Source organism: Sebastes fasciatus, chromosome 19, assembly GCF_043250625.1.
Source record: "Sebastes fasciatus isolate fSebFas1 chromosome 19, fSebFas1.pri, whole genome shotgun sequence".
NCBI lineage: Eukaryota > Metazoa > Chordata > Actinopteri > Perciformes > Sebastidae > Sebastes > Sebastes fasciatus.
Window position 1 is genome coordinate 21871432 of NC_133813.1, and position 26515 is coordinate 21897946.

Sequence of the window (26515 nt, forward strand, 5' to 3'; positions counted from 1 at the left end):
CAATGAGCATTGGACATGCTGCTCCCATCCCGTACCAAGGACCTCAGTATGCCATGCAGCCAGGTCCTCCGTACATGCAGGCAGGCGCTTATAGCCAGGGACAGGTAAGATACTAAGTTTAAGTTAGGGATAGGTATCATAAGAGTTTTATCTGCATCAAAAAAGACACGTATCAGTCAGAACGGAAAGGATTAACCGATTAATCAATTAGTCGATGTGTTTGGGTCTTGGACTGTTGGTCAGACCAAAAAGGGAATTTGAAGATGTCAACTTGGGCTTTTGAAAATTGTGATGGGCTTTTTTTAGACTATTTTATGAAAATTAAATTTTTTGTTAAGTTTGGAAGAAACGTCAGGATAGTTTATTTGTTTAGTATTATTTGTACTTTATGTTGCTACTCTGGTTTCTGGTCTCTTTTTCTAAATAACGGTGTCCTGTAAGTCTGTTTGGGCTGGGCATATTATTATATATAATTTTTTATAGGGCTGGAATTAGAGAATATCTGCCCCCCATTTTTTTCTTGAGGAAATGATTGTTTAACAGATTCTACTCAAATGATTTTACTATAGTGTGATTGAATACACGCTGAGATGAGTGTTGGTGTCTGTATTTATTTTTGAGTGTGTGTTTGATGGCTGGCTGACCTTCCCTCTCTCTTTACAGAACCTGCCATACAGGCCATACGTCCCGAGTGCAGCAGCCACCCCCTACGCTGCTCCTCCGCTGAACCAGCGCATGCATCCTCTTGGAGTGCTGTAAGTAACACACATATGAAGTCAAACAAACACACACAAGTTTACACAGGTATTGAGCTTCTGTTTTTATCTTCAAACACGTTCTTTCTATTATCTAAAGTATCTCTGTGTCTCTTTATCTGTGCAGGAATGGAGAGGTGATTTACGGGTTTCCAATCAATTTTCCCGCCACTTCTACCTCTGCTGCTCCACCTCGGCCTCCACCACCGAGCACCTTCACATCAAAGTAAGTGAGCTCTGGCCAGTTTTAGTCAAAATGTACTTTGCCAGCATGAATATTATTATAAAGAGGTATTTTTTATAATGGGTTTTAATGTACAACACTGCACAGACAAGGATGCATTCACCCATGTCTTGTATTATTCTGCTTACTTTACTGTCTTGCTCTAAAATTCTTCTGTTTTTTTCTGTATCCCCACAGTAAGAGAAAGCGTGAAGACGGGCATGATGGTCGGTCATACGTGAAAAAGCCGCCAAATGCCTTCATGCTTTACATGAAGGAGCAGAGGCCAATTTATGCGGCCGTAATGAAACTCACTGGGACTGCAGGGGTTAACAAGATCCTTGGAGATAAAGTAAGTGCACAACATCATATCATATCTGGTAAAAGATTCTGCAGACATGCTTGTTCTTTATTGAAATGCGCTGTGGGACTTTGTGGGAGCCTGCTGTTATTAATGTGGATCTGTGTGCAATGGATGGGATAAGCGGTTACAGATAATGTTTATACCTGTAGTAGTGTGCTGACAGTGTGTTGTCATCTTTCCACAGTGGAAGTCGCTGTCCAATGAGGAGCAGGCGAAATACTTCCAAGTGGCAGACCGTGAAAGATGGCTCCACGCCCTGCAGCACCCGGACTGGTCATCCAGTAACAATTACGTATGTACACTCTGCTGACAAAGAATTATGAAACAAAGTTCCCTGAAAAGAGTCTTTGTTTTTATCAGCTCATGTCAAATAGAAAGCCTAAAATGTTTTTGTTTTTGTGTAGGGCCAAAAGAGGAAGAGGGAAAGGAGCAAGGCCTCCAAAATGACTGAAGGTAAGACAGTATTTCTGTGGATCAGATTCAAGTGAAATGGGATGAAAATTCGATGACATGTGACCACACAGGATCATATTGGACTATGTTATATTGCAGATTGTCAAAATACCTAGAATAAGAAGCAGTATCTTTTACCATGTTTTTAAAAGTCTTAGTGGATTGATCAGTGGTTTTGTTTGTGTTTATCGCAGCATCAACATCTGGAGAGGTCACACAGGAAGTGAAGAGGATGTGTGTTACCCCAGGATACACAGGTGTGAGAGAGACTCATCACGTACAGTCAAACGTGATGCAGCCCTCCACCTCGATGACAGACGTGACAGTGTCTCATCACGCACGGTCTAAAATGATGCAGCCCTCTACCTCAACGACAGGTGTGTGCGTGACTCATCACGCACAGTCAAACGTGATGCAGCCCTCTACCTCAACGTCAGGTGTGAGAGAGACTCATCACGCACAGTCAAACGTGATGCAGCCCTCCACCTCAAAGACAGGTGTGAGAGAGACTCATCACGCACAGTCAAACGTGATGCAGCCCTCTACCTCAACGTCAGGTGTGAGAGAGACTCATCACGCACAGTCAAACGTGATGCAGCCCTCCACCTCGATGAAAGACGTGACAGTGACTCATGACGCACAGTCAAACATGATAAAGCCCTCTACCTTAACGACAGGTGTGAGAGAGACTCATCACGCACAGTCAAACGTGATGCAGCCCTCCACCTCAAAGACAAGTGTGACAGTGACTCATCACGCACAGTCAAACGTGATGCAGCCCTCCACCTCAACGACAGTGACTCATCACGCACAGTCAAACGTGATGCAGCCCTCTACCTCAACGACAGATGTGATAGTGACTCATCACGCACAGTCAAACGTGATGGAGCCCTCCACCTCAACGACAGGTGTGACAGTGACTCGTCACGCACAGTCAAACGTGATGCAGCCCTCCACCTCAACGACAGTGACTCATCACGCACAGTCAAACATGACGAAGCCCTCTACCTCAACGAGAGGTGTGACAGTGATTCATCACGCACAGTCAAACGTGATGGAGCCCTCCACCTCAATGGAGTCCAACTTCATGGCTGGGGACAAAGGTTTATCAACGGTGGAGATGCTCAAGCTGCTTGAGATGTCTCCTCCCCCCACGCCACAGACTCTGCCGCCCATCTCTGAAGCAGTTGAAAGTCAAACAACTGAGCCAGACTACTTTACCTGGCTGGATGACTCAAACACGGTGTCTTTTATGGATATGCTTGAGTCTCCTCCCCCCACGCCACAGACTCAGCATCACTCAGCCTCACTCAGCATCGTCTCTGCATCGATGGACTCCCCCCTTGCACTGGATGACAACCAAACTACGGTGTCCAAACTCTTGGCCGGGATTGAATATCCACCTATGGCAGAGCTGCTTGAGCTGATATGTGGCTGAGACTTGTTTTTGTGAAGGGGCAAAAGGGGAAGAGGGAGAGGGACAGGAGCAAGGCCTCAAAATGACTGAAGGTAAGACAGTATTTCTGTTGATCAGATTCAAGTGAAATGGGATGAGAACTCGATGATGTGACCACATAGGATCATATTGGACTATGATATATTGCAGATTGTCAAAATACATAGAATAAGAAGCAGTATCTTTTACCATGTTTTTAAAAGTCCTAGTGGATTGATCAGTGGTTTTGTTTGTTTGTCTCGCAGCATCTGCATCGACATCTGGAGAGGTCACATCGCAAGCGAAGACGATGTGTGTGAAGCTAGGTTATATAAGTGTGACAGTGGCTTCTCACACACAGTCAAACGTGATGCGGCCCTTCACCTCAACGACAGATGTGACAGTGGCTTCTCACGCACAGTCAAACGTAATGGAGCCTCAATGGAGTCCAACGTCATGGCTGGGGACAGAGATTTATCAACGCTGGCGAATGTTCGAGCTGCTTTAGATGATTCCTGTCCCCACGCCACAGACTCAGCTGCCCATCTCTGAAGCAGTTGAAAGTCAAACAACTGAGCCCGACTACTTTGCCTGGCTGGAAGACTCAATGGTGGGAGATTTTCCTCATCCGAATCAAGGGTCTAAATACAGAGAATGTCGTATGCTGACTATGTTTTGTGATATTTTCATATACAGCAAATAAAACAAAGAAAACAAATGTTATATGTAAATATGTTTTTTTGTAGATCAAGTGCAACAAACCTTTTAGGTCTTTTAGCATATTTGAGGTGTAATTGTTTTTTTTTATTCTTTACAGCAGTTAGATTTTTTTCAACAGACTGTCTTTGCATAAGCCACATTTTTATAAGTTATTCAAACCAGATTTCAGAGCAGAACTTTTTTTGAAGTTATAGAGTCAACCTTATCTGATCTATGATCAGTTTAGTGAAGCTTGGTAACAATTAGGATCCTTCGACTCTAACTTCAGAACAATGAAAATAGGTTTGTGATTTTAAATCATGAGGTTTATAACAGTTCTAAGATGAGATTTTCTCTTACATCCATTTACATATACTGTAGCTAAAGTGTCTCTTTAAATCTTTAGAGGTTTTATGAGGTGATATATATATAATATAATATTGTTTCGTTATCTCTCCTATTTTATTAAATCTTACAAAAAGGGATGCCCTTTGCAGTGTGTCATCCCCTCTTTCTCCGCTGCATTTCGTGTCTCTCACACACTTAAAATAAAAGCAAAAAAAATAATCAAAAAATAGAGACTTACTAAAATGTTTTATCTTCTGCTTATGTATTTTAAATAGCTTGTCAATCTTTTTATTTTTTATTTTATTTTATATAATTGGTTCAGTGTTTAGTGGTTTATGATAACATTCCCCACTCTCATTAATTTAATCATGGAGGCTTCCTGTCCCTATGGTAGATCTCACGTTGCTTGGGGCAAAAAGAACAAAGATAAGCAGTTTATTCTACAACCACAAGTAATAAAGACCTATATAGAAAACAACTTTTATAGCTATGTCCAAATCTATACTGATGCTTCAAACAGACAAAATTGATATTTCATTCATAGTCCCAGATTTCAACATTGAAGTCTGTTAACGAATCACTGATGGATTATCGGTGTATACTGGGGAGATGATGTCAATTTTGTTGGCATTACAATGGGTTGAATATGTGAGACCGTTGGGATCAGTAATATGCTCAGATTCCAGTTTGTCATTCATTAATCAGCTTGAAGTGCAGAGCAGATGTTTTAATGGAGATACAGAATACACTATATAGAATTAAAATGATGGGATTAGAGATGACCTTTGTATAGATAGGAAGGAAATTAATAAATTGACAAGTGTGCAAAGGAAGCCACAAAAACAAATCAGTTTGACATCACAGTACCCTTCAGTAAAACGGAAATGAAGACCACAATTAAGCATAAGCTGAAAGAAAGGTGGAAAAGCAGCGCGGGAGAAGAGAGAACAGGAAGGTGGTTATACATAATTCAAAGAAAAGTAGGTATGATGAGAAGCACAAGGAGAACCCAGAGAGAGGAAACAGTAATATCTAGGTTACGTTTTGGGCATACTGGATTAAACAGTACATCATTTAAAATAGGAAAACATAATAGAGGAAGGTGTACATTTTGTAATCAGGAAGAAACTTTAGAACACGTTATGCTCTACTGTCCTAAATATGAGGCTGAGAGAAGGGAACTGGTTGCAATCTTGAAGAAATTCAGTTGGGCAATGATCTAAGTGATCTCTTACAAAGAAGTTCTGGGGAAAGGTGTTATTTATTTTTTGATCCAATATCTCAGGAGCACGAATTTGATAGAGAGAATATGACTCTATTTGTGTATATATACATATATATGAGGCGCTTAAGGACTTTTAGACTGAAACCACAAATCCTCAGGTACTTCTACCGGGGCACCATAGAGAGCCTCCTGACAGGCTGCTTCACCACCTGGTATGGCAACTGCACCAACGTGGGCCGTAAGGCGCTGGGAAGGGTGGTGCACTCGGCCCAACACATCACCGGGTGCGAGCTGCCCAGCCTGCAGGAGCTCAGGAAGTCCCTGAGGGTCATTAAGGACAACACACACCCCCACAACAGCCTGTTCTCCCTCCTGCCCTCTGGTAGAAGATACAGGACCCCCAGGACTCTCAACAGCAGACTGAGGAACAGGTTTTTCCCCCCGGCCATCAAACTTTTAAATAGATAATTCATTCGACAATTTCTCACACAAAAAGTACCTCAATCATATACATTATAGTGTATATACTGTATATGTTCTTAATGTAAATGTTATTAATATGCCTGTATATGTTCTTAATATGCCTTGTGCAAAGTATTTCTTATATATGTACATTCAAATTTCCAGATATGTCTATGTTCTTAATATGCCTTGTACAAAGTATTTCCTTTTATAATTGTAATATAACTTATTTAATTTTTAATTCCCAGCAAAAAGCATTTCACACGATTCTACTTGTATAACCGGCGTGACAATAAATATCTTGAATCTTGAATCTTGAATATTTTATTATTTTTAATTTATTTAATTATTATTATTATTATTATTATTATTATTATTATTATTATTATTATTATTATTATTATTATTATTATTATTATTATTTTCATGTTCTTTAGTAGTAATACTAGTGAGTAGTCAGAAAGTTGATCCACACTCCAGACCAGCTGGTGGCGGTAATGCACCATAAACCACCATATAACCCCAACGAAGTAGAAGAAGAAGAAGAAGAAGAAGAAGAGGAGTACTTCCGGAGGTCGAAGGTAATCTCTGTATTTGAAAACATGGATCCCAACAAAGTGGATGAAGGTAGCAACGTTTTGCTCTCACACTGTCTTTAAGTTGTATATATTCGTCTTACACGACTTACATGTGTGTGCGGACACATTGGGCTGTGTTTACAGTTTGTTTGACATTTCTCAGCTCGCTACTTGACGCCAGTATGTGAAGATAAACCTGCATCGCTGCTGGTTCTGTGTTAGCTTATGTGTTAGCTTATGTTCTCTGTAATGGTGTTGTCATGGTGTTGTCCTGGTGTTGTCCTGTTTCCACCATAAAACAACTTTTAAGGGTTATTTAACTGCAGTAAGTCGTCGCTTTAAAGGTCCTGAAAAGCTCCTTCAAACAGGAAAGAAGTGGCACACTTACCAAAGTTAAATCTATTATTCTTATTCAAGCTGAAAGGAAACAGCCAAGCTTTAACATTTTAACGTTTTCTAACATTATTAGTGTAAACAATGGATGTGTTTAGGTCGCCTAATATGTGGTAACAGTCACAAAGTGAAGTTAGCTAAATGTAACGTTATTAATCCAACCTTTCAAGATTCAAGCCCTTTATTGTCATTGTGTAGTACAAAGAAATTAGATTTTGACAATCCCATAGGTGCTAATGAAAAGATAATACAATAAAAAAAGAGATTATTGCATAAAGTGTCCGTCAGATAATTATATAATTATTGCACAGAGTGATCAGCATATTATTTGCACATATCCGTACCAGTAGATTTACAGTATTTACATTGCAAAAGTGACCAACGTGTTATTGCACATTTACATTGCACGTGTTCACCTCAGACAGAGGAGACGTCAGAGTTCAGGAGGTTCATGGCAGTTGGGAAAAAGCTGTTTTTAACCTTATGACCATGTGTATGTTATATTCTTGTTCAGGGTTGTGCAATTTCTGGTTTAGCAGGACCTTTTATGTTGATATACGATACGATACAACTTTATTGTCAGTTTGCACTGAAATTCATTTTGCATCCATAGGCAGCTCAGTTTGAGAAAAAGTACACATACAATAGACATACTGTTACCATAGACAGACAGACAAGTAAGACCCATCAGACAAAAAACAAAACACATCACAATTATTCATACATAACTCCATTACAAAATGACCATCTGTCTTCTGGATTTACATGTCTTTAGCAGCACATTAGTTATTATTTAGCAACAAGATGGACTGATGGACTAAAGCGTTCTTTAGCCTGATTCAGGTAAATGTAGGGACTCTGAATCACCTCTTGGAGGGCAGAAGTTGATATTCCCCATTTAAAACATGGAAGGGATCAGAAGAGATGCTGCTGGCCAGTCTGAGCATGCTCTTGTTGTGAGCTGCTTGAAAGGAGAGTGTCACAGGTTGGCCAATGATCTTCGCACAGATTTTGATTTGGCGATAAAGTTTAGTTTTAAGTTTTACAGATAGAGTTGTGTTTCTTTCACAACTCGATACTCAGCATTTTCCCTTTCATTAGAGTCATTTCCCCCTTTTTTTTTGTTGCAAAAATGGCCTCTCAGGTTGTCACTGAAAGGGTTACCTGTAGTTGAAGCTGCTTTACTTACAAAGAAAACAACACAACCCAGAGAGCTGCGTCCTGCCTATTCATGTGAAAAGTAATTTGGCATTACAGTATCCATGATAAACAAGATAAACCAATTTTGCTCGCCTCTTTTGCAGAGTCAGGCAAGATGAGTGGTGATGGAGACGGAGACGGAGACATTGCATCTGTCATGGGATTCTCTGGGTTTGGTATGTACAGTCCAGCACAAACCAATATTTTGACCTGATTATTTAATTTCCTATATGATAAACTGACAATATGGGTTGTCAGTTATTATTCTAATGAGCTGTCTTTGATTCATCCAGGTAAGAAGGCCCGCACATTTGACCTGGATGCCATTTTTGAACAGACCCGTCGAACAGCCGTTGAGAGGAGTCAACGTATATTAGGTAGGTTTACTAACATGACAAGCTGTTCATTCTGTCATCAGGGTGTGTGTAACTGTGTGCTGTAACTGTTGCTTCCTTAGACGAGCGGCAGAAGGATGATCAGATGGAGGAGGAAGGGGAAAGCTCCAAATCAGTCAAGGCATCAGTCCAGGCTCAGAGAGACAAAGCTGCAGCTGCTACATCCAGGTAAGCAGGGATTTTTAGTTTGATTGTTTGACTGAGTACTGCTTTACAATTAGGGCAGGCTGCACGTCCCTCAGAGGTTAGTTACAAGTCTCTAAATCAAGTAACTTTTACAATGCTTTTACAATTACAATTACTGTTTTTGTTTTTTTCCTTTTAGAAAACAGGAGAGTGAGAGCAGCAGTGATAGTGGTTCAGACTCGGACTCAGACTCTGATCTTATTGGGCCTCCACTGCCTCCTCAATATGCAGCCAAGGATGACGATGATGAGCTTGTGCGACTGCCTCGTCCACCAGGCAGCATGGCTCAGAGTGATGAAGATGATGATGATGATGATGATGAAGAGGAGGCACAAGATGACGATGATGTATGTCTGAAATAACCCACTTAACAGCCGGCATTACATGGGGATTACAAAGTATTTCCTGTAGGGTTAGAGTTTATATTTGTTCTGTCTAAGATGTTGAATCTGTCTTCCTGCTGCCTCAAACATGTCCTTTTCACAACATGTCATAGTAGGAAAATAAAATATAATAATAATAAACATATAATCAACATAAATAAATATTACGTCCGAAAAAGGAGTAGGAAGAAATATACATTTGATGGTTCTACTCCTTCTCCATAACTCAAACAATAACTCATTATTTATCATATGAACTTTTGTGGTGGCCTATAGGCTATTACTTTTTATTTCAATTCCAACCTTGATAATGAAGTGGTATTTTCCCCCAGTTGTCCACGTTGGGTAGGATAATCCTTTACTATATGTCGATGTGGAGTGTTCCAGCAGCAGAAGGACCTTCGGTATACCTTCTTCACACACCGAGGGTGAAGCTGCAGCAGCCTGTCACTGAAAGAGCTATTTAAGAACGTACGGGAGGAAGCAGCCCCTTTTGTAGTCCATCTTCGGAACATTGTAGTTTCACCACGGCAGACCCGAGTCACTAACATCAAACATTTTTGACTTTTCGCCGCAGCCCCTAAAACTGAAGCAGCTAAATAGAATTCAGGCATCAGTAATTTTCTTACATACACCTGTGCTTTTCCTACTGTGACATGTCACAATGGTTTTGGTGAAAAGTTCTATAAAGGCACCTGTTTATTCTGTGTTGTGTGGTGCTTTTAACATTTCACCACTAGATGGCAGCACAAGAAAATATATTCAATGGTTAGTGTTACACCATACAGGAGGAGACAACTATGATCTTATGTTACTGAACACTAATTACAGCGTTGTCTCTTAGGTGTTTTCTCCTGCATCTTTCTCACACCAAAATATCTCAAAATATATCGGCATCTTAAATGCAGCATTAGTCAAAAGTGTGGCAGTACATTGGTTTTCACATGAAGAGTATCAACACTCTGTTACCTAAGGAAATAAATGCCTCAGGTTATGAGTGAATAGCTCAGATCCTTTTACATCCAACAGTGTAACTGTTCCCAGTCAGCCATTTGCAGGTGATTACTGTGATTCCAGACTTTTGAGTCATACCGCCTATTAAAGTTAAAATGTCATGTATAATTGAGTCTTGGAACTACACACCTAATTCAGCCTTCTTCAGTCTTTCACCGCTTCCTTGTATTCATCTCAACTTTCCGCCCTAGAGTCCAGTGAAGAAGATTCCAGATACCCATGAAATCACTCTGCAGCACGGCACCAGGACGGTAAGGACTTCTTCTTTCAGCACTCACTGATTACTGTTTATGTGGCTCTTTGGAAATGTATTCAATGATTCTCTGTTAGGAAAAGAATAAGAATAGGAAGGTCTATATTTATCATAAGTGGCTTGTAATTCACACCATATTTTATTTACATTATACTTACACTAAAACATCTGGAGATCTGCATCAGTTATTGGATTTTTTAGCCAATGTTCCCTCACTTTGTGCTGAATTGAGCGGCAGCAAGTCTGTTTCCCTTTGGTATTTTGTTGCAGTGAGGGAAAAATGTGTTTGAGCTCTCTGTGTCTTCAGTATCTCCAATCTGGTATCCAGATCCAGTGCTCATTGCAGTTTTAAAACAGTTTAGATCTGAATAATTTGATCATTACACAAGAACAAACTTTAAATATTTGGCTTCTGTTTATTTTTGCTGAGTATACAGTATGACTACACTGTCAAATATTTCTAGAAGCAGAAGAAGCAACCTTCTACAGTTGGTCGGCATCTGAGTCGTACAGGCGTGTAGGTTGTATTTTAGTTTTAAATATGTATTTTTGTCTCCTCAGGTGTCAGCTCTCGGCTTAGACCCCTCTGGAGCCCGTCTGGTGACCGGTGGGTACGATTATGACGTGCGGTTCTGGGATTTTGCTGGGATGGACCAGGCTCTGCAGGCCTTCAGATCCCTCCAGCCCTGTGAGTGGTGAGTCCACTTCTGAGAAACACAAACGTGGAACATCAACACAGTTGCTTAACATGTGCTTAATTAGTTTCATGCAAACATCCAAGTACACACTCACTGCATTTCTGTGTGCCAAAGTGTACACGCAAACACACACACATTTGTTGAGCTTCATTGAGCCTCTTGTTAACTGTGTGACATTCAAAATGAGCCTTTCGGAAGCAGATGGTTGAGATATGTGAGTGTTTGTGTGTGTTTACTCTGTGTTTCACTGAAGCCATCATCAAAGATTGAATTCTTTTTTGGGTTTTGGGAACCAGTGGGCTGAGCTGGAGCGGGCTTCCCCTTATTAACAGAAATTTACGCTACATTTAATTTGATTACAGCGTGATCCAGTTGCCTGTTTGATTTTCTAACAAGCTGGGCTTCATATAGAAAGCTTTGCTGCCGAGGTCCACTGTTCCTCTTTCCTGACCCAAAACGGCAACTTATGATCTCAGTCGAACTAAAACAATGAGGAAAATGAGCATTCGGTGCTATGTAGTGAAGATGCCAAAGACCCCAATTAAAAACAGCATTAATGTTAACCTCACTTTCATTTCAGCAATGGAACTTTTTGCTCTGTGTATCGAAATGTTGTAGCATTGTAGAATGATATGTGTGTTTCTTAGTTATTCAGTGTGAAATTGAAAACATAAAAATCACATATCCACTCTGAAAAGCACTGACTAACGTTTTTATATCTTATTATGCTTCTCGTTATGTTGCAATGTTATGTTTATTTTCTTTCAATGTGTTTCATTATGTGTTGTGTTAACATTCTTTCCATTTATTGGCTTAAAATGCCATTATGCTCACTGTTACGGATGTTGCGTGTCGTAGATCAAAGAGACCAATCATCAGATGTACATCAGATGTTATGTTGTTTTGTTCCTATAGTTACACGTGTCTATCATTGTTTTGTTTTTTTCCTGAACCCTTTGAAGGATTAAAAAGATTCTTGTGTAACAATGTTTTGGTGCAGAAGTCTTGTAAAATCACAGCTCGCAGATGGCTCGCAAAAGGGCACCGAGACACTTATCAGAGCTTATCAGCACCACAGAAATGCAAACTAAAAGTAACTTCTTTGCCTCAGATGTCCTCTTCATGTGTGTCATGTGTGTGTGTGTGTGTGTGTGTGTGTGTCCTCAGCCATCAGATCAAGACCCTGCAGTACAGCATCACTGGCGATGTCATCCTGGTGGTTTCTGGCAATGCACAGGCCAAGGTGTTGGACCGTGATGGCTTCAATGTCATGGAGTGTGTGAAGGGAGACCAGTACATTGTGGATATGGCCAAAACCAAGGTAAAGTGGTGCTTGCATATTGTTTGGGTTGTATTTTTGTGGTTTTGGCAATCGTTTCACTTAGTTATGATAACATTGTGCTCACCAATTAATTGCAGAGATCTGGTAATTCAATTCAATTTATTTTTATATAGCGTCAAATCATAACAGAAGTATTCTCGAGAAGCTTTTCAAATAGAGCAGGTCTAGACCGTACTCTATAATTTAGAGACCCAACAAGAGATCTCCCATGAGCATGCATTGCGACAATGGCAAGGGGAAAAAATCCCCTTTCTGTGTGTGGTCAGATGCCCAGACGGGTTGTAAACAAGCCAATAATTTAACCACTGGATCACTTTATTTGGAGAAAAAAAGCCTACAACTACGGCAACTATGGTGGGTCAAAGTTGAACCAAGAAGTCTGTAAACTGAGATGGATTTTTATGACAGTTTGGGCAATAATTCCCTCCATTTTCTCTTCCAAATAAGTTTTGCAAACCTGTCTGATCATCGAACAGCGTTTCTTCCCGTCTGCGAGTTATTCTTTTAGCAATGTAGCAGCATTCCCAGATTCCAGCAACTTTCTTAGTGAGTACAATGTTATTATTTCTGATCAAATTGACGGCCAAAACTATAAAAATAAAAACCAAGTTGTAATAAACTTGAATTAATCATAAACCTGCATTAGCATATTTGTTGGCCACTTGGGAGCAGTGTAAACAAGTTGTGAGCACAACATTGACATCACCTTTTAAGTTGCTATGTCGCACTTATTGGCAAAAGGTTGCTTATTTACACATCCAACAGTTATGGAGCAACATTACCATTAATTTGAAGTCGTGTTTCTGGACACTTGAGTGTCTAGTTTTCATTCTCCTTTAGAGCTGTTTTTGGTCTCTACCAACTCCTGAGGGAAATATCTGGCTCTTTAGCTAAATGCTCCACTTCACCAGCTAGTCGCTAACTGTTTCTGACTGCTGTTTGGTGCTGAGCAGGTAGGACTGCACGATAATGGCCAAAATGATAATCACGAATATTTTGATCAATATTGAGAACGTGATTCTCACAATCATTCATTGATGTTAGGGACAAAATGTTTTTATTGCACTTTAACATTTAAATAAACAGCACTGCTTTAACTTCCATGTTGTGCTACATTCCTGCTAATGTACAAATCTTTACATTAAAATAAGACTGATCCTTATTCACAGTGCATCTCCTAGAAGCAAAATAAAATTGTACTAAAGCTGTTTACCCAAAATTAAATCAACAGAGCTTTCACTTTCACGTTGTGCTACATTTCTGCCAATTAACAAATCTTGCCATCAAATAACTCTTAAAATAAGGTTCGTCTTCACCTGAATTGTCATTTTGCCAGTAAAATATACAGTATATCACCCTTCTACTCTGGACTGCTGCTGCAACATTCTGCCGCTGCAGGGTGTGCACGCACCAGCATGACAGCTCCACAAAAGTGGAGCCAAAACATCTCGATTTCCCCCTGGTGGCTGGCTGTTAGTTTAGGAAGCACTTGATTTGACATGCAGAGGAGTTTTTTCTGTGAGCGAATTTTAAATATCGCAGTAGATAATGTTCATTTAATTGTGGGAAGCAAAAATCATGATCGTGATTAATAATGGATTAATTGTGCAGCCCTATGAGAAGGTAGTGTACAGTGGGGTTTTTAGAGCTATGAGAGCGGTGAGAGAGAACCAAAACTGTAAAGTTGTGGGCCGACAGCTAATCACTGAGCTGAAGCTATAAAACTCTGTAAAGCTGAGAGGAGCTGCAGTTTCAGGTGATAATTCTATGTAGGTTCATCACTACGAGTGACCCTTTGCACATTGTTTTCATTTAAAGCTGAAGTAGGCGAGATTGGAGCAAATATGATTTTTTTAAAAAAAGTTATTTTTATAAAACGAGCGCAGCGGGTCGCTACAGTATATCCTGACAGTAGTACACGAAACAGATAATCTGTGTCCTCCGGTGTCTTCCGATGCTCCTAATGGCATCTGCAAGATTTCACAGACCGGAGGAAAACAACCAATCAGCGCCGAGCTGGAGTCTGCCGTCCAGCTTCCGTCTATGAGAGCCACGAGTCAATCACTCGCGAACTCTCGAAGGCTGCGTTGATCAAATATGAATCAATATTCTGTTACTGTAAATGTTTTCAGAAACATCTTGTAGTGCATGGTTTAGCTGTAAAATGAGAAAGTTTGTGAATCGGCAGCCATGTTGAGATCTGTTGAAGAAATACCAAGCACCGTCCACATGGCCGGAGCACAGCCAATAGGAACGCTCTCTCTCTGAAATGACGTGTGATTGGTCAAAGTCTTCTGTCACAGGCTAGATTTTTTTTAAAGCCTGAAAACAGAGCCATGATGAAGTGCAGGAGTCTAGTTATCTCTCAGAACACTTGAATTACAATATGCTGAAAGGTTATTATGACATTTTTGCCCAATGATGCCAAAAAAATTGTTCATGCATTCATGTTTTCTCTTCTAAAGCAACCGCGGCCTGAGAGTGACTGCTAATTCTAAACACAGCCTGGATGCTCTGTTCTTATGTTCTTTGAGTTGATCCTGCCAACGCATAATGGTAGAAAGGTGTAGCCCTGAGCTGGTCTGTTTTTGTATTGTATTGACCAGCCAGAGGCGGTCTCCGGGGGAGAGGACCACCACATGCTTTCAAGACTGTCGTGGTTCAACTCTTTCTTGTACCTGCCTCTACAAAGGACCATCCTAATTAATGGCCCATGTTTGGGTTTTGGTGTGTTTAATAAAGCCATAATGGTGGTCACTAAGCATCTGTGCCAGCTGCAGTGCATTTAGACATGGTTTATACCACCCATATGAATTACTTGAAACAAGTGAAGGCCCATTGATTGCAAGTAGTGTTTTCCTGGACGTCCTGCATTCTTTGTCCTGCTCAGTCCCATCTGGAGCTGATGGGAGGGTTTGGTTCAATGAAAATGCGCTTTGGCCCGCTGACAATGTCCCAGTCGATTAGCTGTGTCTCATGTGACAATTAAGTCCTTGCTTCTGCTCTGCATCTGTTGACAGACAATTACTTATCTCCTACCTCATCCAACTGTGTGCAGAGATTTGTAACAGCCCAAAATCCAAGAGAAAGGGAGCAAATCCTCACATCTGAAAAGCTGAAACCAGAGAACGTCGGACATTTTTGCTTCATAAATGACTTATCAATTATCAGCCAGGTAACTAAACTTAAACCTAACAATTACAGAATCCTGTTTAGCCTATGCTAAATGCAACTGCACTGAAAACAACCTGGACATGCCAGTGTTGTCCTCAGTCAGTCACTTCTTGTTATCAGGGAGGTTTCTATTCTTGGTGCTGTTTATCATTAACCTGCTCTGTTTCGGTTTACTGTTACTATGAACATCAGTCTGTTTCTCTTTAGTCATTGGCAATTTGTTGTCCTAAACTGTTGAGGAAGAGGAATCAGATTTGTTTAGGATGGTAGCGGCTCCTTCAACCTAATCAGGAAGCTCTTGTAATGGATGATTCTGTCTAGTTTGATGTTATGGCACTGGGCAGGGAAGCAGTCATTCGCAGCCCATTTAACCTCATCATATAGCGAGTGTGTATTTTACCATAAACTTTAACAACTTTTGTTATTAATCCTTTTTAGTCGTTAAACAGCAAGACCTAGGCAGTTCCCCTTTTATCGATTATTGAAGTGGTGTGTTTTAAGTATTTGACAGTGAACAGACGGGCCTCTCTTCCTGATGCACACATACCAATGTCGTTCGGTCAACCTCTGCTCATGCAAGGCTCTGCTTTTCTTGAGCATCCTGTCAAATAGCGGTACGTCATGTCTGAAGCCTCTTTGCAGCACATTGAAGTGTACCTCTCTGACCTGGCTGTGGGGGAGGCCTCTCTCCAGGTTATCCCACTTTGAAGTCATTTGTTATGAGTAATTCTCCACAGGACTAACTCCAGCAGAGGAAATGTCTGAAAGTTACTCTTGTAGGAGTTTCGCTGTTTGAAGCTGTGACACAGCCTGCTGCACTGCTTCAGAGTTCACAGGCACAGTCGTAGGGCGAGCCCTGTGTCGAGGAAGTCAAGGTTACAATACGATCAAATTAAAGGTCCAAAAAGATCCGTTTCTCAAGAGAGCGCCCTTTTTAAGGTGCATTCAGATCAGACAACATAATTGGTGCCACCCGAACTGGAACTTTTGTTTGCGTAGTGGACGACCTCACAGTTGCCGTGCAGTTCACACTACACAACTCTGAAAATGCATCGTCACAAATACGTAACAGCACCCCTGAAATAATTAACTGGTGACCTTTTGCGGAGCAGTTTTGGCTCAAGATTTAACAATGAAGAACAACTGCTGTCTCTGCACATAATTTATGTGCAGTAAGATTGCAAAATACGTCTTCATGAATTCACCTTCATTGGTTCCTCCTGGCGACATTTCACCTTTTGTGTTTCCGCCAGCGCTTCCCAGCTACAACTGTTACAGCAGTTTCAAATGAGGTTGAAAACAGTTGTAGGGCAAATGGCAGCCCTGAATGTCCATGTTGCAGACTGGATCCACACTAAACCATGTGATTCACAAGTGTGCTGCTGCTGCTGCTGCACCTCAAAGCAACTGGAGGCTAGCCACAGGATCTGGCCAGCAACAATTTAGTGCCTGCTTTATGGTTTTTTAATTTTCACTTTCTGCTTTTTTTCAGGGCCACACAGCGATGCTGAATAGTGGCTGCTGGCATCCCAAGATTAAGGAAGAGTTCATGACCTGCTCCAATGATGGGTGAGTGTAAATAAGTGTAGTTAGTTCTGAGTTGTAAGCAGAATCTTTTATTTTGTCTTTGTTGTAGCTGCAATATTGTACTTACTGTAAACATAAACCATCACAATGATAATCCGTAACATTTTCAGAAGGAGAAATAGTCACTCCACTCCATGCACAGACAGGCATATGAAACATGTATTGGTTTACAACTATATAAGGATATAAATCACAAGTTTAATCACGATACGATATTATATTGATTCTTTGGACAACAATACGATATTTGTCGATATCACAAAGTCTGCCACAATACAATTTTGATTGGATTAAATTCAGGGTCCTCATCTGCCCATATAACACAGTCAGTTACATTTATATCAACTCACTAAATGCAACTAAAATATGATTTGACTGTTTTATTACTGGGCTCTGTATGAAGGAGGTGCGCTTGGACAAAAATGGTGACACAGTCGTGTCATGTGGATTTCAAAATAAAGGCTTACCTTAAAGATGAAGATATGTATCAATGTTTTCACTTTGCATCAATGATATTGGATCGTTGATCATTGAATCGATCGCACATCGCACCAGATCGATGTATAGTTACACCCCAACCTCTAGAATGTGTCGTTATTACCATTAAATACTTAGAAAGTCCAAAATACGATCCACTGGGTGGAACAGGATAAATGCTGTGCTTAACAGCAATTATAGGAAATACCCCTGCCAAGTCTGTTTTTGCTCATTTTGTTTCATTGTTCCATATGACGTGTCAGGAAAGTGCAGAAAAAAAAACATTTTTAAATTAAAGAAAAAAACAAAATATCAATTTATCTCGTCAGGTGAAATTCTTTTTGGATGTGGCATAATTAATGATAACATTTATAAACACCTCTGTAATATTAGGATTACTTGTCCCATCATTTATTCAGAATCATCCTTACTGAGCAACTAACTTGTGTACGTCATGTCCAAGAGTTTTCTTTGCTCTCATCCTCTGTCGCCAGCAGGGAGTCCTCTAGTCCAGATTATTCCTCTGGAAAGGGTAGCGTGGCTTCACAGCTGTGCATTGACATATGGCACATTTTATACTGGATGCAGTCCAAATGCTGCCCTTTATTTGTATTCAGTGATTTGGACCAGAGCAACACTGCAGGAGATAACAAGACCTCACACACACACACACACACACACACACATGCATTTTAATAATCATTTTGCTTCAGAAAGCAGAGCTTTAGCAGTTTTCTGCCTCCTTAAAAGCAGCACTAGTCCTGTATGACTGCAGAAGCTGTAACCTTTTGCCGTGCGTATAGGTGTGAGTGAATATTTGGGAGCGTGTGACTTTGAGTGAGAGCACAGTGATGAGTCTAAGTGAGTGTGACAGGCAGCAGTGCAGAAATCCAGGGCTATCATCATTAAGTGGAAACAAGGGCCTGGCTTTGTGGGCAGGCCGCGGCCCAGTGTTTACCAGTGTTGCTGCTCTCCCAGATGTTGAGGCTGGTTTATTTAGCTCTTATTGAGGCTCTGGAAATCCTCCCCTGGCACGTTAGCACTGGGTGTTGGTCCTGGCCAGCTCACAGGAGAACAGCGGAGAGGAGCGCACAGGGAACCATTCACGCAGGCCGAGCAGCTGTATGTGAGGAGGGTTCAGAGCAGCAGAGCGGGTCAACACCGCGACCTGCGTCTCAGAGATGGAAAGAGGCAGTGACGGCCTAATAGTGATTTACAGGTGAAAGACGCTGCCCATATAACCCCATGTCAAATCTCTCATATTGCACTTTCACTTGTCATCACTTTACTAAATGTGCAGTGCAATAGAGGGGCTACTTGGTGATGAAGTGCAGTACTTGACGTTCTTGGTTGAACCACACAACCCCTCGAAGTTCACACTTCTTCAATCAAAAGTCCCTCTCATTCCTCCAGTGCAAACAGAACGTAGGCGCCAGGGTTTTAAACAGGTGCCAAACACACTGATCACATAATTCATTGTTTCTGTATTCTGGTAACTCCTCATTTTTAGAGTTAAGCATTTAAAAGTGCTAAATTTGAAAATCAGAGCGTTAATATAGCAGCAAACAACTATTTGATATGTAAAGATATAGTTGAGTAATGTCTACCTGAGCAGAGAGTGAAGTGACTCTCCCTCACTGGGTATTGTAATCCGAGATTCTCTGTGCTTTGTTTTCATCAGTCATTCCCAAAGACTTGGTCAGGACCCACAGGTGGGTTGCAGGAGATTTTATTAGGGTCAATTTGCAGAATTTCTGTTATTTAAGACTGATATCTGCAGTGCACCTTTGAGCCACACGAGAAAGCCTGAATGTTCATATTGTTCTGATAATTGTAGCCTACTTCATAACATAGAATCTAATGTGAAAGGCTAGCGTACATTTGGTTTGTCTTACTGATGAGAGGAAAAAAACAAGGGCCTGTTAAATGTAGGCCTAAATCCTATTGATTTACTGAAGAATGGGATAGCCTGTTAACTCCGCCATTTACGTTATTTGGTCTCATTTATAAAGTATTTAATGTATGTATATGTTTTCAACAACACATGCATAAAACAAAGGTGTGATTTATCAAATGTATATGTCTTCGAAATAGCTGGTTTACATATTCAAGATAATATGAGGTGATGCAGAAATGGCAGTAAAGGGTTGTGATGGTTTGTCATTTTTAAAAAGCGGGTCCCCAGAAAAAAAGTTTGGGAAACACTGATTTACATAGCCTGGCGGGCCATGCTTCCATTTTGGTGCATACGAGTCTCTCTATGAGCACTGCGCTCATAGGGCGTTTACTGTTGATAAAGCCGTCATTGCGGAAGCGTAGCACCCACCCTCCGGTTTCCCCCCAGGTAAACACTGTTACCTCTGTCAGCACTGTTGCTGTTTGTTCTGTTCATGCTGTTAGCACCGTTAGCTGCTAGCTGCTGGCTCAGCCGTCTCCATATTGAGAGCCGTGTGGAGGCAATAGATATTCTCTGAATTCCGCTCTGAATTAATGATAACCTTTAAGATTTTAGCAGGCATGTTTGTTTGTTCTGTGCTGGTAAATTTAAGGATCGTTGAGAGTACAGCATGAGATCCTCAGAGCAGAGCTCCTGTACATTCAGCTAGATGACAGGCAGCCAGGCATTTGCTGATCCATCTAGATATGAGGGGGTTCTGGATTTTACTCAGCAAATGAGTTCTGCTTTTTGGAGCTGGCCCCAGGAATGAAGTCATGAGGACTTCTTCTGCAATTTCAACTTACGAAAGAGAGTCTTTTTTTTCAACACTTTATGGTCTAAATTGCTAATTTCATTGGTTGGGATTTTGAAGAAAAAAGAACGGTTTATATGTTTGTAAGAGTATTTGCTTGATTGACAGGAGTGTCAGCTTATCACACTCAGTTGTTGCCTCTTGCTCGTCCTTCTTAAGCTCCATCAGGCCACCTTGATCAACTATAGAGTCTGCAGAGGCCATACTGTAGTCAGTGGGCCTCTAGAGAATGGACCGGCAGTTGGCCAGTAGTACCAGTGGGGGTCTGCTACTGGCTGTGTCTGCTTAAACATCAGACCAACACCTAGGTTTGCTGTCTTTCTTCCCGTGTAAGAGAGTCTTTGTTGTGTTTATTTGAATAGGTTATTAAGCATGATCACTGGACCGCCCAGCTCCTTAATTAAAGGTCCCCCTAGTTGGGTGGAATCTCATTCATAAGAACTGCCTCCCAGCTTCTTGAATGATTTCATTAACTGACACTTTTTTTTTCCCTGAGAGGAAGTGGATGAGAGGGAAGTACTGATGAAACAAACATAATAATGCAGCAGCAGGGTGGTAGCGATTGTCCTTTCACACTGACGGTTGAATGGGGGGCTTCAGTTTGTGCTCGGACTGGTGAGAACGTGTCAACATTTCACATTCTTCTGTCATTCTGTTTGAGAGTCGTGTGATTGTTAAACGGCTAAATGTTTTACAACATGTTTGATCCAAGGGGGAAAATGCGTATTAAGCATGGAGACACTTTAACTAAGTCTTTGCTGAAAGACTGGACACCTGTTGGAAAACCACAGATTTATTTCTCAGAAAGTGAAGGCCATATGTGTTGGATTTACTCCCGGTGGAAGTGTTCCTTTGGCAGGATTGAACTTGAAGTAAACTAAAAATATGGCAGGGACTTTTGTGTCAATCATGGTTTTTAAGAGCTGCAGCCTTTTTTAATGACTTAAATCCTCAACAGTAGTGGTTTAAGAGTTCTTGAATATGCTCTGTTTAAAGTTAACAAACCGTACCGCAAACTGTAGAATTGTTAAAGGGGTAACTTCAGTATTTTTCAACCTGGACCATATTTTCCCATGTTTTGTGTCTCAGTGACTAATGGGGACAATATTTTCTGAAATTAGTCTAGTATTGAGGGAGAGAACGCTATGGCAGCCACACAACGATCTGTGAGGGCAAGTGAGTAGCGTCAATGTAACGTTACGTTCACTAAAAGTGCTTGTTTTTGCCACTGACAGGCTCAGGATTATTATTATAAGTGCCTGACAACATTATGGATGGAACCCTACAGAGAAATAAAACATTTTTCTGACCTTTTCCTTCGTCCGGTCTGTTTGTTATTGTGTCCAAGTCCCGCTCAAGGAGAAGTCTCGTTGTGAAATCTGAATATCCGTATTCTCTGGCTCAAATAAATACGGGTGGCCTTCGAATTCAAAGACCTCATCCACATCTTTGATATCATCCAAATATTCAGCCATGAAATTCTTTTAGATAACACTAAGCTGCGCTTGCTGTACTCAAACAGTATTCCACTATCCCACCGTTGTCTTGCGGCAACACGTCACCTCGCCAGATTTCAGAACGAGACTTCTCCTTGAGCGAGACTCTTTCCATAATGTCAGACACTTATAATAACAATCAGAGTCTGTCATGGCAAAAGCAAGCACTTTTAGTGGACGTAAATGACGCTGCCAACTTGCCCCAATAGCACCATATTGCAGCCTCTGAGCGGCTGATGTCTACAGCACTCTCCCTCAATACTGGACCAACTTCAGAAATTGTTGTCCCTGTTAGTCAGTTAGACACAAAAACATGGGAAAATAGGTTGAAAAGTACCGAAGTTACCCTTTAACAAACTATAACTCAACGAAAGCTTTTCATTAGTGGCTTCAAGGACATGACATTTCTGATTGTTGGTTTTACTTGATGTAGTTTTTTAGTGCTCCGGGAAAGCCATCAAAAATTCATGTTATGCTCTTTTTGTGACTGAAATTTCAGCCAGCGGAGCAGAGAGGATAGGACAAACGGCGACTTTCTAATTGAGCCCACATGTTACTTCTGTCTTGAGACACACTTGCGCATGTGCACACACACAAATACACACAATTTGAGGAATGTTTGCAGGAGGTTTGGATGCCAGGGATTCCCTCCGTGCTGGCCTGCTGTCAGGGCTGCAGCTGGACGTGCATGTGTAGCTGTACCCAAGGAGGCCCAGAGGACAACATGGAAGGTCCTTTTTTACTGCTGAGGAGCAAATTATTTGTCTTTATGCGCTCAAACCAGACACATAATGTGATCTATGTGACACATTAAGGAATTATCATTGGAGAGCAGCCACAAAAATAGAGTCACACAAGGCAGAATCATGATCTACTGCTTGGATAAATCCCGGTAATCAATTGTTTTTTTTGCATGTGAGTAGGCACTTTTTATAAGTCAGTATTTTCTCTCACTGATAATTGCTAGCATACTGATCTTGTCAAGTAAGTAGGTCATCTATTTCTTTAGTGTTTTTAGCCAAATGCTTGGTGATAGCTTACTTTGGATTTTTTTGAGGGGAAAGGAAAGGGGGTGGAAATTAAGTGTTATCTGCGTGACAGAACGGGGATCAGAAGTGAGGACAGACATTGCAGAGTTTGTGTGAGCATGTTGGGGCGATTCACACAGTTAAACACACCAGGTTCATCCACAGTCCAGCTCATCTCAAACTGTTGGCCGCTTTACACTGCAAGTGTTCCATATCCTGCCCAAGAACGCACATACCGTACCTTTCAGGAGTGCATTTATCCTTTTTGTTCAGTTTACAGTCATGGCTGAATTTTTGACTGACAGTAACTTCTAGATCTTCAGTGTGTGAATACAATGTTTGTTTCTTTTCTTATTGAATTGGCCACTTCCTTATGGGGAGGCTTCTTATCAACCAGATTGCTTGAAGAACTGTCCTGACTTCTTTTAACTTGAGTTAAGCATTTTGTTCCTGTAGTGCACTAGTTCCCAACCTGGGGGTCCCAACCCCCACTAGGGTTTTGCCAAAGCTTCACAGGGGGTCGCGAGGCCTTCTTGATTTTAAGGGGTGTAAGACAACTTTTAAAAAAGATAAACAGTTGGCCTATATCTCAGTATTTCATTCATTTATGTGAAAAAAACTGAATGAAATTGTTCTTTTTAATGTTTGGATTATTACTTAAGATATAAACTTTTAAAAAATCTCACAGGATAAGGGCACGGTGAAGACCTGAACACAAGCTATATTCACAGTCTCTGCTAAACAGCCTCATCTTGCATTAAAAAAGTACGCAGTTAAAACAACCTAAGTGCTAATAGAACAATAGCCAAGAGTCAGGGAGAAGAAAACGCTGAATTTGTCAAATAAAAAAAGTATTTATGATGTATGTATTAAGTATGTATGATTCTTAATAATAAAAAAAATACATAATACAGACAGAATTGTATTAAAAGTTCCTAAAAATAACTTCTCTGATTCAATATTCACAGGAAATAATCTGTTCTAAATTCATCCAAATCACTCGTTTTGCACAAACTTCCTGCAGTTATTGCGTTCACTATTTAGGTTAAAGCAGCAGTGGGTAGCAAATATGATTTTAAAAAAGTGATTTTTATAAAACGGTTGCTATATCCTGACAGTAGTGTATGAGACAGGTAATCTGAAAAAAAAAAAAAATCATGTGCCTCTGTGTCCTCTGGTGCCCCTAACGGCATCTGCAAGATTTCACAGACCGGAGGAAAACAACCAATCAGAGCCGAGCTGGAGCCTGCTGTCTCTGAGCAGCTGTCAATCACTCACAAACTCCGATCAAACGGTCTAAATAGGCAGCGCTGATCAAATATGAATCAATATTCTGTTACTGTAATGCCTATTTCTCATCTCAAATGTTTTCAGAAACATCTTGTAGTGTTCTGTTTAGCTGTAAAATGAGAAAGTTTGTGACCCGACAGCCATGTTTAGATCAGTTGAAGAAATACCAAGCACTGCCCACCAGCCAGAGCACAGCCAATAGGAACGCTATCTCTGAAATGACCTGTGATTGGCCAAAGTCTCCCGTCACGGGCTAGATTTTTTTTAAAGCTCGAAAACAGAGCCACGAGGAGGTACAGAAGTCTAGTTTTCTCTCAGAGCACTTGAATTACAATATGATGAGATCTGCTGCTGTAGTGTGTGGTCTCACCTGCCCTGCTAAAACCTTTTTTTAGGTTGATTTTCCACTTCGGAGCCACACTAATAATGTTGTGAATTTATGTGAATCAGCATCTCGCTGTACCCACAGAGCATCTGTGCTCAGACCAGAGTGTTTCTTCTTTTGCTGCCTTGCTTGAGTGCCACTGTGTGTACGCCTCCTCCCAAAATCCTTCCGTTATCTCCCCTTCAGCTGCGATGCAAGATGGACCGACTTCCCCTCCTAATCCGCGTTTCTCATAACAGAGCCCTAGTTAGTCAGTCAACCGGCCATCAGGAAACACAGCCTAACCCCATCACCGGAGTTTGACCAATAAACAACCTCATACAAGACGTACACCTTTCTTATCCCTCGCTCTTCCTTATCTCATCATCTGGGAAAGTGATCCCAGCAACCATCTCCCCCACTAGGCCTGTAACCTGACGGACAGATAAAATCTGGGGCCTGGGGAGTTGTCACTCCTCAGTTGATGTGTGAACGACTGCGCTACCTCGTAAAGTGCACACGCATGACTGAGGATGTATGGGTCTCATTTTATTACATTCACCCCTCTGCTTCTGAAGCGAAAAAGGGGGCTGCTGATTGAAGGGAAAACAGGGAAGAGGAAAGGGCGCACAGTTTTTGGCGGTTTCTTCATGGTGCATGTGAATATTTTGACATCTCACTCTTTTATTGCTGTTTCTTTCCCAAAACAACCACCTCCTCTGAGAGAAAACGGTGCCCCAGATGTTTCCCTCTGGAATAAAGGTGCAACTTTTATTAGGTGAAGCTGCCGATCACTTCCTTTTGATTTTTTTTGTTACTCTGATAGGGGACAGAAAGTTTTTAAACTTTAATTATTACAAGGCTTTGTTGAATACTCGATTCTAACTGGTCAATCACAGCGTTCTACGGTCTGTTATTTCATTATAGCAGACTGTTGCTATGTATAACAGATCATTGCTATGGGCGCAGTTCTGATGTCGTACTCTGGCGGACCGTTTTTGTGTTAAATTACTGATTTTTTTAAGTAAGTAGCCGTGTAATAAGCAGGATAATGTACAGCTAGTGGGTCACTGTTGTGAGATAAACCCCTTCAGGGCGATGCAAGACCCCTCTGCTCCGCATCAGGGTCCACCCGCATAGCCCTGTCTGGGTTTATTTCACAACAATGAGCCGCTAGCTGTACATTATCCCTTACTTTACAAGTTTAAAGACAGTTTCCCCTTCCCTGCTCTGTCTTGCCCCTGACAGGTGAGGGTGTGCAGTCTTTGCCCCGTGCTCAGGGTTGGCTCGACACTGGTGGGCTCCAACCTCTCTGTTCTATCCCCCTGACAGCCAGCAGTGCCATGTTTTGGAAAGTGCCCTTACGATAAATAGCATTCCAGGTTTTGTGTGCTACGCGAAAGGTTATGTTGTCTTTATTGGCTTGACAGACGCCTACAGTCTTCTGTAAACAAAATAGAGATGTCTGTGTGAGGCAGCAGGTGGACCAATTTGTCATCCAGTCCACGGCGATCACTCTTTCTCATTCACTCTCACACATACACCCGTATATCTGCTCATGTAAACACTTACTGTACAGTGCAAGGTTGTAATGGGGCAACCTACTTATTATATATTGGGCTTTTGTATCTTATTTTTCCAGCAGGTATTTTTTGATTTACGAACAGCTTCGGTTTATGTGGATTTAAACACAACTATGCATCAAACAGAGTTTTATTTGACCCCTTACCAGTTCTCACTCAAACCATATGTCTTCAGCTGGCATTTGTATTACATTGTTAGAGTTATCCAAACACAGTTGAGTGTGTGTGTGTGTGTGTGTGTGTCTGTGTGTCTGTGTGTCTGTGACTTTGTAGCCGGTCATGGAGGAATCCTTGCCTGGCTGTTAGTAGCAGCCCTGCCTGTGTGTTTATACTCCTCTGCTGACCTCATGACCCCAAAGG

General features: G+C 41.2%; 1 protein-coding gene and 2 long non-coding RNA genes across 3 annotated transcripts in view; all 3 read left to right on the plus strand.

Moving 5' to 3' along the window:
• Positions 1-911: 911 nt before the first annotated feature.
• LOC141757636 (uncharacterized) lies at positions 912-1983 on the plus strand. The gene is made up of 3 exons (XR_012591689.1): positions 912-981; positions 1177-1330; positions 1527-1983. It is a non-coding gene; the product is annotated as an uncharacterized LOC141757636 (long non-coding RNA).
• Positions 1984-2147: 164 nt separating this feature from the next.
• Positions 2148-3948, plus strand: LOC141757635 (uncharacterized). The gene is made up of 3 exons (XR_012591688.1): positions 2148-2172; positions 2815-3304; positions 3497-3948. It is a non-coding gene; the product is annotated as an uncharacterized LOC141757635 (long non-coding RNA).
• Positions 3949-6502: 2554 nt separating this feature from the next.
• Positions 6503-26515, plus strand: part of wdr70 (WD repeat domain 70) — a 49578-nt gene continuing 29565 nt past the window's right edge. Inside the window, exons 1-9 of the mRNA XM_074617471.1 lie at positions 6503-6591; positions 8240-8311; positions 8429-8512; positions 8593-8698; positions 8856-9063; positions 10305-10364; positions 10928-11061; positions 12232-12385; positions 17073-17149. Of these exons, the coding sequence (XP_074473572.1) occupies positions 6567-6591; positions 8240-8311; positions 8429-8512; positions 8593-8698; positions 8856-9063; positions 10305-10364; positions 10928-11061; positions 12232-12385; positions 17073-17149 (920 nt within the window). The 5' untranslated portion in view covers positions 6503-6566. The remainder of the gene's footprint in view (positions 6592-8239; positions 8312-8428; positions 8513-8592; positions 8699-8855; positions 9064-10304; positions 10365-10927; positions 11062-12231; positions 12386-17072; positions 17150-26515) is intronic.